At 41.3% G+C, this 11138-nt stretch overlaps 1 protein-coding gene across 2 annotated transcripts; it reads left to right on the top strand.

Annotated features, from left to right (window-relative positions):
* Positions 1 to 395: 395 nt before the first annotated feature.
* Positions 396 to 6065, top strand: LOC119777018 (B-cell lymphoma 6 protein homolog). 2 transcript variants are annotated; one of them, XM_038275753.1, is made up of 9 exons: positions 396 to 480; positions 2364 to 2535; positions 2624 to 2845; positions 2934 to 3662; positions 3743 to 3855; positions 3964 to 4128; positions 4214 to 4344; positions 4437 to 4574; positions 5394 to 6065. In XM_038275753.1, exons 2-9 carry the CDS (start codon positions 2375 to 2377, stop codon positions 5535 to 5537), a joined length of 1803 nt encoding a protein of 600 aa, XP_038131681.1. In that variant the 5' UTR covers positions 396 to 480; positions 2364 to 2374; the 3' UTR covers positions 5538 to 6065. The 2 variants fall into 2 exon arrangements, with proteins under 2 accessions (XP_038131681.1, XP_038131682.1); XM_038275754.1 differs by lacking the exon at positions 396 to 480 and adding an exon at positions 1374 to 1597.
* Positions 6066 to 11138: the final 5073 nt, after the last annotated feature.

The following is an 11138-nucleotide window of genomic DNA, read 5'->3' as shown; positions in this document are numbered from 1 at the left end:
TCAGAGAACCCGGGCTAATTTTATATGAAAGAAGGAGCTGCTGCTCGATTTCTTCTTCGTTTGTTTATTAAGTTTTAGTAAGGGGGGGGGGGCTGTTCATTGGACTGAGGGCGAGTTTTGATCGACACCGTACAGCTCCGTTCCCCACGGTATTTATAACTTGGTCAGCTGACCTTGGACTTGTACGCCTCCACCACGCGGGGTGTCTCAAAACTTCAAAAAAACGTTTAATCTTCCTTAAATCACTGATGTATGTCGACATTAACATCGTTAATAAATCCAAAAGAGAGTTTGTTTTCAGCAAACCCGCGTAGCGCTGACTGAAAGCGTTTTTAACGCGGCGTTGTGGGAGGAGCCTCCCCCGCCCAGCAAATAATGGTACAGTCTTCTCTTGAAATTCCGAGAATTGAGCCTCTGTGTTTCTTAGAACTGGATTCTCAGAAGTGGTGATGCTCAGAGTTTCGAGGAAACTTTTATAAGGTGACTTTTTTTTTTTTCCTCTTCCTATTTTCTCAGAAGTTGCTCTGACTTGTTCAGCCGCTCCAGCTGCTGCCCAACGGCAGCCTTTCATAGATTTAATCTGTTTTTATTCCGTTTATTCTTGTTAAATGTTGCTGTTGTTGATAAATGCGCTGCTGGCTGTTTGTTTGACAGCTGCTGCTTTTCTGCACATTTCAGGGACTTTTCCTCCTTCCGCTCAGTCAGACTGCTGAGGACAAACCTCCTATTATTCATCTTTATTATTATTTTGTTTATAATCTAGGCCTTAATGAAGGAGCTGAAGGTCGTGTTGTCATAAATAGTCGCAGTCTGGTTTTATTTCGCTTCTAATTTCCTCTGCGCGTTTTTTGTTTTTCCCCGCGAACGTTTTTAATTTCATCAACTCTTTTATTATTATTATTATTATTAATGAATGTGTTTGTTTTGAATCAGATGTAAACAACATAAATGCTGCAGCAGTCTGCCAGGACAGCTTTAACTCCTGTAAACTTGGCAGGACTTTAGCCGCTCCTTCACCAGGCGCATTTCAGCGTCATTACCGCATCAGATCTGGTCTGGTGCAACACATTTGATGTGTTTGTGGGGGGGGGGGGGGGGTAACTGAGGAGAGTTCCCCTGGTGTCGGAGCGGGGGGGGGGGGGGGGGTCTGTCGCTGGCAGCTCCAATCTGAGCAGGAAGGACGGAATGTGCTCACGCGCTTGCAGAATATGCCAGCTCGCGCTCTGCGCCAGTTTGTTTGCGCACTTTAAGGAAACATGAGAACCGCTCACAGCCCTAATCCCAAACAAATATTCTTATTGTTTCTGCGTCATTGACACGATTATAAACGTGTATATGTTTGTTTTTTTTTACTCACTCTTAAAAAATATGAGTTGTCTAAAACTTTGTTGGGTGTAAATGTGATCCTAATTATGCGCGCGGGTGTTTTGTTTTATAAAAACTGCGCATTAAGTTGCTATATCGTGTTTACTAGGACGTCATTAGGACTCGGTCGGCGGAAAGCGGAGTTTTACACAGTTAGGGAAACAGGTGGGGTTTTTCCATTCAGCAATGGCTCCCCCTGGTGTCGAAACGCAGCCATGACAGCGTGATAATGGTTTGTCCAAAAGCAAACTCTACAAATGACTAATAACTTATAGTAAAGAAGATTAGGGCCACTGAAAAATAAAATGAACTGATTTCTACATATTATTTTAGTTCAATATGGGAAAATGCAGAATTTTAATCTCAGAATTCTGACTTTAATCTGAGAATTGTGGATCTTAATGGGCTCCATGAAGGCAGAGATGTGGAGTTCTCAGCTTCACTGATAAAGATGTGAGTTATTTGGGAGAAACAGGAACACATTGGTGGAAAATGATGGAATTAGGAGACTTTTTCCGTCCCTGCTGATGCTGTTTGATTAATGGAAGAGCTGGAGGTGATTAAAACAAGAGAGCTAGACTCTGCTTGATGCTAACATGTTTGTTAGCTGTCAGAATTCAGTCAGAATTCTGACTATTTTCTCAGAATTCAACAGAAATAAGATTTATAAATCAGTGGCCCTAATCCCCTTCCTTAGAGCTTTATCACATCAATGGATAATAAATGTATTACTGTAGCTTTCATTCGCCAAATAATTACTAGTTTTAATTTCAGCCTTATTGTTTTTTTTTATTTCTTTGAACAACAATGCTAGCAGAATTTACATTGAGATGTTAAGACATTTTATTAGCGCAGAATAGGAGTACATTTAGAAATGAGTAAAAACTTATTTGATTATATAATTTGAGCAGATAAATGAGATAGTTGCAACTTTATTTTTCTTCTCCTAAAATGTGACCTACTCATATCCTTAATGACATTATCCCCCCCGTGGACAGATTGCGACAGCATGGCCACCACTACAGATGGCTGCATTCAATTCACGCGTCACGCAGGCGACGTCCTGCTCAACTTCAACCGCCTCCGCAGCAGGAACCTCCTGACGGATGTCACGGTGCAGGTGGACGGTCAGATCTTTCATACTCATAAAGCCATCCTGGTAGCCTGCAGGTACGCACCACAGAGCAAAAATAAATAAAAACACTGTTCCAGACCTGACTGTTAAAATGTTAACTATACCTGTATGTTTTTTCTACAGCGGCTTCTTCTATTCTGTGTTCATGAAACCCGAGAACGCCTGCCTCAGCGCCATCAGCCTGGACCCCAAAGTAGATCCTAAGGGTTTCTCCCTCCTGTTGGACTTCATGTACACGTCTATCCTGAACCTCAACGACACGGTGGCCTTGACCACCCTGAACACAGCCATCTACCTCCAGATGGAGCACGTTGCTGACACCTGCCACAGGTTCATCAAGTCCAGGTAAACCACTGAGACTTTCAAAGACCTCCTGCTGTTGCTTTTGGTGAAGCTGGAAGGATCTGATGGGAGGTTTGCTTCATTCCTGCAGGCATCAGGTTCTTAATATGCAGATGGAAGAGGTGCAGAATAACCTGTCCGCTCTGACTGAGGAGATCTCCGTGAAGAAGCCTCTGGAGGAAAAGGAGGCAGACTTAAGAAACAACCTCTTACTGACCATGTCCTCTCAGGACTGTGGGGGCTACATCCCCAACGTCTTCAGGGGGATCAAAGCCACCGGTTCCTACCGCGTGTACGGTGATCGGCAGGTCCCCGCAGCGGTACAAGAGAGTTCTAACAAGATCCTACGACGGCAGGAAGCCGACATGGCCTCGGCGCAGCCGTTCTCCCTCAGCCGAAACCTTCAGTATCCCGTGTCTCCCATGGAGGACCACGGCACTCAACACCCGCAGACCGGCTGTCTGAGGCTCACTCCCAGCTACAGCAAAGGGGTCATCTGCAGCCCGCAGAGCCCCCTTAGATCCGACTGCCAGCCCAACTCGCCCACCGAGTCCAGCAGCAGCATCAACGCCAGGATGAGCCTGAAACAGGCCTGCAGCTCCCCCAGAGACGCCAGGGCCTGCAACTGGAAGAAGTACAAGCTTATAGCTCTGAACAAAACCCCTGATGAGAGCGGGAAGGAGGCGGCGTCCCCCTCCCCGAGCCCCTCCAGGGGCGAAGCAGCCGGCGGAAACGACGAGCTTCGGCCGGGGGAAGGAGCCGGCGGTCACAGAGAGGAAACGGCGCTGCCTCAGAGCGAACTCAGCTGCAGCAGCAGCAGGTAAAAAGCGGCAGAATTCCCGCTGGACGGCGATCTGTCAGGGAAAACCACATTTCAACGGAATTTCTTTCCTCTCCCAGATTCTCAAGCTGCAGCAGCCCTCAGGGAACGGAGACCAGCCACCTCTCTCCGGCCTCATACAGCAGCGACGAGGCCAAAAAAATGTGCTCCGACTTCTCCCCGTCCAGCTGTGGTAAGCAGAGGCGCCCGTCATCAGACTGTGGCACGTTTAGAAGAGAAATCATTAAAAATATCAGAAGCATCGAGTTTAAACTGTTCCTCTTTCTTTTTACATGTGCAGATAATAGTTTCTTCTGCAACGGCTGTGACTCCAAATTCTCAGAGGAAGACTCACTGAAGGACCACATGGGTCAGGCCCACAGCGACAAGCCATACAAGTGCGACTGCTGCCAGGCCGCCTTCCGCTACAAAGGCAACCTGGCCAGCCACAAGACCGTCCACACGGGTGAGTCCTCCATCGGGTGCCGCTGTACGGCCGGCGCAGGCGTCCTCCCTTCCCCCTCACTCACTCCGCCTCCGCCTCCTTCCAGGTGCAAAGCCGTACCACTGCAACATCTGCGGGGCTCAGTTCAACAGACCGGCCAACCTCAAGACCCACACAAGGATTCACTCCGGAGAGAAGCCATACAAGTGTGAGACGTGCGGCTCTAGATTTGTGCAGGTGAGAAAATCAAGCAAGCGGCCAAACGGAGCGAACCCGCCGTCCATGTTTCAGTGCCATTACGGTTTTTATGGTTTCCCGCCCGTCTCCAGGTCGCCCACCTCCGTGCTCACGTCCTGATCCACACCGGAGAGAAACCATACCCCTGCGAGATCTGTGGAACGCACTTCCGCCACCTTCAGACGCTCAAGAGTCACATGAGGATCCATACTGGAGAGAAGCCCTATCATGTAAGCTCAACTATAGATGGACTCAGTCGACTCTGAGTTAAACAGGAAGTATCTCTAAGGTGTTCGGTGCAGATAACAATATATATATTATAGTATTTTTTTAATAATCTAGTAGATTGTTGCGTTGAAATGTGTTCAGTATAACCGTGTGATGGGTTTGCTCCAGTCAGAGCTTCTCTCTCCATCTGCTGATGTAAAATTTATCTGTATTTTTGCTAAATTTGCCTCAGATTCCTGACTCCGCATATGATGGGGAAGATTCTCGAGGTCATTGTAGGTTTAGGGTCCAAATCTGAAGACGTTTCTCTTCCCATCCAGAAACAAAAACCAGGCTTTGTTGGGCTGCCGGATAAAACCTGGAACTAAACGCTATTTCTGACATTTTGGATTGAAAAATCTTCCCGGATGGAAGAGAAACGTCTTCAAAGTGGATTGATTTTAAAATTAGTTTGAATAAATCTGACCTGGATGACTGAGAATCTTCCCCATTAAATGCAGAGTCAGGAAGCTGAAGCAAATTTAGCAAAAATACAGATTATTTTACATCAGCAGATGGAGAGAGAAGCTCTGACTGGAGCAAACCCATCACACGGTTATACTGAACACGTTTCAACTCCCAGCTCCTGCATAAAGAACTTTCTCAGCTTAAACATTGAAACAAAACAACTTCAGTTCATCAGAGACGTTCATTTTTCATTATCCAGATAAACAGAACAGGTGTGTTGTGTTCATGGCAGGAAGGAGGAAGAGGAAACTTTAAACACTTATTTAAAACATAGCGGTCCATATAAATGACTAAACTTTGTTTCTTTTCCACAGTGTGAAAAATGTGACCTCCACTTCAGACACAAGAGTCAGCTCCGGCTTCACCTCCGACAGAAACACGGCGCCGTCACGAACACCAAGGCTCAGTACCGGCGGGCGGGCGGCAACATGGCGGCAGGCCTGGTCAGCTCCTCCTGAGTCTGACGCGTAGATCTAATCTCCGCCTTCTTTAGTCGGAGCTTATAAGCGATGACTGTCGACTCCCGGCTGCTCAGAGACTCTGTGCTTTGATCTTTTGAATGTACGTCTTGAATGTGAATCTGAGCGGGTTTTTCTCTCCGCCGCGCCGCGCAGATACCTTCCACAGAACGCCAGCCCTCTCCATGCAGAGAATCACTGTTACGCTCCGGTTCCAGGCTAGCTCTGACCTCGCCCTGTAATCCCTCTCATCCATTCATCAGGCCCATTATTTTGTGCTTTTTTCATAAAGCTGTTCATGTAAATAAGAAGATATCTTTATATTTTCAGATAATTGCTGGTTGAGTGCGACGTTATGAACCTTTGGTACTCATGGAGCAGCTCGGCTCCGCCTCCTTTTGCTGTGTCATAGTTTGCGGTACATGCTGTAATAATTACAGTCATAGTTGTTGTTTTTTAACTTGCTACTTTTTGTACATATTTAGTTTTTTTTGTCCACTAAATTTTTGGAGCTTGGTATCTTGCACAAACCCCTGTTTATAACGACTTGGAAATAAAACAGGTGAAGAAGATCTTGATGGTTAGTTTGTTGAAAAATATGTTTAACTCCAAGCTAAATATTTAGCTAGCACCAAGCTAGCTAGCTGAATATTTAGCTCCAAGCTAAATATTTGTTGAAAAATATGTTTAACTCCAAGCTAAATATTTAGCTAGCACCAAGCTAGCTAGCTGAATATTTAGCTCCAAGCTAAATATTTGTTGAAAAATATGTTTAACTCCAAGCTAAATATTTAGCTAGCACCAAGCTAGCTAGCTGAATATTTAGCTCCAAGCTAAATATTTGTTGAAAAATATGTTTAACTCCAAGCTAAATATTTTTTTGGAGTCTGTGTTCATACTTTAGTTGGAGCATTTCCACGTTAAATGTTCTCGGTGACTCGTCAGACCCCATTCCCAGCACTTTTATATATTCTTATTTATTTGTTTTGTAAATTTCTTACTGTTCATATGTGGTGCTGCAGAAATCTGTCGCCCCTCCCTGTGGGATTCTCTCTTTTTACTGCTTTATAAAACACTCATGATGATTATTCAGTGCCTTGTTTTCTATCGGCTGTTATGTTTCCACAGACTGACAATTAATGTGTTTTAATTGTTTGGAAGCTCTGGTACTTACCGCCTGTTCCCCCCCCCCCCCCCCCCCCCCCCCCCCCCCCCCCGCTCTGCCTTGGTACTATGGCTGATGATGTCATCCATATGCAGGTGAAGCTGTTTAATGTGCAGAAACCAGGCCTCAAGCTAAAAACACTCAGGAATATCAGTACTATGTAAGCAAATGTGTTTCTAATGGCAATTGAATATACATATGAAATATATGACAAAATAAAATGTGTATTGTGAAGCATATGGGATTCTCTTTCCTTATTGAGTTGTCAAAGTGATATTATGAACTATACCTGGAGCAGAGTTGCACTAGAAAAATCGAAATCTAGATTAGTATTTTTTTCTTACAATAAGTGCGTTTGTTCTTGAATTGAGGTAAAAGAGACATTTTGCCAATTGAACGAGACAATTTACATTTGAAATAAGAAAACACAACTGCATTGTCTTATTTCAAGTGCATATTATCTAATTATCTTATTTTAAGAATAAAAATACTCATTCCATTGGCAAACTGCCTCATTTATCTGCTCATATTAAGGGTAAATACACTAGATTTAAGAATTTTTTACTTATTTCTAGATCATTTTTCCAGTGTGATTAAAATGTGACCAAATGAAATAAAATGGTGAGAGATACGTAAGATGATTTACAAATAAATTTAAAAAATCACTCCTTTATCCAGATCACTGAATTCTATTCAGTGTATATCTATAGCTCCAATTCACATCATGTCATCTCAGGTCACTTTCCAGTTCACCAGATCATCCAGTCAGATTGATTCAAAGTTTTCTATCTAAGGAAAACCAGCTGATTGCATCGACTCATTGACTCTTCAGCAATCCCTCACACTAAGCATGCTTGTAGCGACAGTGGAGAGGAAAAACTCCCTTTGAACAGGAAGAAACCTCCAGCAGAACCAGGCTCAGTGTGAGCGGCCATCTGCTGAGGCCTTCACCATTGAAATTCACCAGAGCTATAGTGAAACTGACAATGCCCACGTGCATGGCAGCTGGATGCTGGAATACATCGGGTAAAAGTGAAAAAAAAAGAGTTATTCCACCTTTCTGATTCCTGATCCTCCACGGACGGGTTGGTCGTTGGATCGCCAACTTGAAGAGGGAGGATTTGCCATCGAACTTCTGGCCAGAGAAAAAACCCGTAATATGTAGCCAACATTTGGAAGAAGAATGTTTTCAAGATGACTTGGATAATAGCGCGTTGTGACAAACACCAGATACAGCACTGGGACTTGATCAACAGCCGATACCGCACCGTGACGTCACTAACCAGTAGGTGGCAGTAGTGTTCTTTGACAAACATGGATGCCTCCAGTAAAGCACATTCACATGAAAATTACTCTGAATTAAAAACACTGATCATTTATTGACAAGGATGGAATCATTTCAGATTTAAAGAACTTTCAGGAGTTTGGATTCTGAATATGAGCGACTTTTCCTTTAAATGCAGTATTGTCACCTTATCTAAACATCAGCTGGGATTCATGTGTTAGTCATGTGTGCCTATAGACAGGGCTCACGTATGGGGTCTTAAGATGCTCTAGACATTAAACTAAGCAATAAAAACTTTCACTATAAAGCATATGTATGTTTTACAAACAGAGAAAATCGATCCTCTTGAAGTTACTTTTTATTACTAATAGAATAGAGTTTTTAGATATAATGATATTCAGACCAAATTATGATTCATAAATCCTCTCTGACTTATATATATACACTATATATTTTTTTTTTTTTTCTCTTTTTTATGGGTCTGAAGTTGCAAAGTTCAGGAACTCCTGACCTAAACTGCTTTAAATTTAAGATTCATCAAAAGAAAAGTTTCTAGACCCAACAATAGAAAAGATGTTTGCCTCACAGGAGAGGAGATCTGAAAAATGAATATCTTCCTCCCATTCTGCTTTTAGAACATCTAGGAAGCACAAGTAGGTGGCCTGACTGTATAACTTTAAAAGTTCACTGCAAAAACGATCTAGAAATAAGTAAAAACTTGTTAAATTAAGTGTATTCACCCTTAATTTGAGTAGGTAAATGTTATTGGTATAGGTAAATGATAGTTTGCCAATGGAATGAGTAATTTTACACTTAAAATAAGATAATTAGATAATATGCACTTGGAATAAGACAATGCAATTGTGTTTTCTTATTTTAAATGTAAATTGTCTTGTTCCATTGGCAAAATGTCTCTTTAACCTCCTCAATTCAAGAACAAATGCACTTATTTTAAGAAAAAATTACTTATCTAGATTTAGTTTTTTTGCAGTGTTAGACATGATTCCCCGTCGTACGGAGGCCTCAGTCAAAAGTAAGAAAATTTGAATTTTATAAGGACCACTTCTTTGGATTAAAGTTAACTTTACAGTGTCAGCCACTTCATCTGGATAGTATTAAATTGATCTTAAATGAGCAATCTCCTGTCCAGGGGTGATGCTGAGAAACTAGTCCATGCATTTGTTACTTCAAGGCTGGACTATTGTAATTCTTTACTATCAGGAAGTCCACAAACTGTAGTTAAAAGCCTTCAGCTGATCCAAAATGCTGCAGCCAGAGTTCTGATGAAAATGAAAAAGAGAGATCATATCTCTCCTATCCTGGCTTCTCTTCATTGGCTTCCTGTTAAATCCAGAATAGAATTTAAAATCCTCCTTCTCACATATAAAGCCTTAAATGGCCAAGCTCCATCTAGGCTTAAAACTTTCCTTTTTTATAAAGCTTCTGGTTAGAGTGGCTCAGGTTATCCTGATCTATCTCTATAGTTCTGCTGCTATAGGCTTAGACTGCTGGAGGACATAGGGACCCCTTTTTCATCATTCTGCTTCATTCTATCTCTATTCTCCCACTCTGCAGAATCTGTTAGACGTCTGTCAACAACATCTAATCTCATAGATCATAGAGTTCTTCCTGTTTATCAGGTCTTAGTCCTGTTTATCTCCCACACATATCTATAGGGTCAACTTCTATCACTCTGATTCTTGTTCTGCTGCAGGTTTCTTCCTGTCAATCACCTCAGTTAGACTCGTAGAAATGTTCGTGTCATTAATAAATCATTCTGGGCTGCAGGGTGGCACACTTGGTTGCACTGTTGTAGCAAGAACAGCTCTAGGTTTGATCCTCAGTCCTGCAGGGAGTTTGCATGTTCTCCCGATCCGAAGTGGAATATAACCAGTTACATTTACTTGAGTAACTTTTAGACAGAAATATACAGTTAGAAGTATTTTCTCTTTACTGTAAATTCATGTGAGAACCGTTGCTTCACCTGCCAGGAGTAATTTAAACTGTTTAGAGATCAATTAAATATGCAAATGAGAAAAAAAAACAGTGGATATTTGGTGATTTTTAATTTTTATATCTATTGAAATAGTAGAATTTGAAAATAACTGGCTCTGTGACAGACTGATGGAATGAGCGGAAGAAGATGGGAGGATCAAAAATATCTTATTACATCCTTTTAAACATTAAATCAGACTTTATGAGCCACCAGTTCCTCACACTAGAAAAATCAAAATCTAGATTAGTATTTTTTTTATTTTTCTTAAAATAAGTGCATTTGTTCTTGTATGGAGGAGGTAAAGGAGACATTTTGCCAATAGAACAAGACAATTTACATTTGAAATAAGAAAATATTATTTCAAGTGCATGTTATCTATCTTATTTTAAGAATAAAAATACTCATTCCATTGGCAAACTATCTCATTTACCTACTCAAATTAAGGGTAAATACACTTTATTTAAGAAATTTTTACTTATATCTAGATCGTTTTTCCGGTGTAGTACTTAGAAGCCATTTTATCAGGTACTTTTTAAATACACTTCAAAAACCATCTAGAAATAAGTAAAAGTGTCTTAAATTAAGTGCATTAATTCTGAATTTGAGCAGGTAAATAAGATGATTTGCCAATTGAACGAGTATTTTTACTCTGAAAATACGATTATTAGATAACATGTGCTTGAAATAAGATAACACAGGTGTTTCTTTCTTATTTTAAATGTTGTCTTGTTCCTTTGGCAAAGTGTCTCACTCAGCTCCTTAAATCAAGAAAAATGCACTTATTTTAAGAAGGAATTATTTATATAGATTTACATTTTTTGCTGTGTAATTTCATTGACGATACGAATACTTTCTACTTCTGCTGCAGTAAAAAATAAAATAAAAACCACAATTTGTTAAATTTGTTTTGGAAAAAAATCAGATTTTTCAGAATTCTATGGAAGAAAAACGGTCTCAATGGAATCTGCCTTTTAACACCGAATTTTAACCACTTAACATTTTTACACATTGAATTCCTTTGCAATTTTTTTTTGCAGCTGAATTTCCACCAGATAAAAATTCAGCGTACCGGTACATAAAAAGGCATATTCAAATAAAACAGTTTTTCTTCCATAGAATTCCTACGGTGGCTGAGAAGTGCAAAACATATTTACA

The sequence above is a fragment of the Cyprinodon tularosa genome, unplaced genomic scaffold, assembly GCF_016077235.1.
Source record: "Cyprinodon tularosa strain WSP-4 unplaced genomic scaffold, ASM1607723v1 ctg977, whole genome shotgun sequence".
NCBI classification, from domain to species: Eukaryota; Metazoa; Chordata; class Actinopteri; order Cyprinodontiformes; family Cyprinodontidae; genus Cyprinodon; species Cyprinodon tularosa.
This window is presented reverse-complemented; position numbering and strand designations above follow the sequence as displayed.

Bases quoted from the DNA above. Each gene is read 5' to 3' on its own strand.
- LOC119777018 (XM_038275753.1), top strand. From the start codon at position 2,375: ATGGCCACCACTACAGATGGCTGCATTCAATTCACGCGTCACGCAGGC. The intron at 3,663-3,742 runs GTAAAAAGCGGC...TTCCTCTCCCAG, and splicing joins CTCAGCTGCAGCAGCAGCAG to ATTCTCAAGCTGCAGCAGCC. The intron at 4,129-4,213 runs GTGAGTCCTCCA...GCCTCCTTCCAG, and splicing joins CCACAAGACCGTCCACACGG to GTGCAAAGCCGTACCACTGC.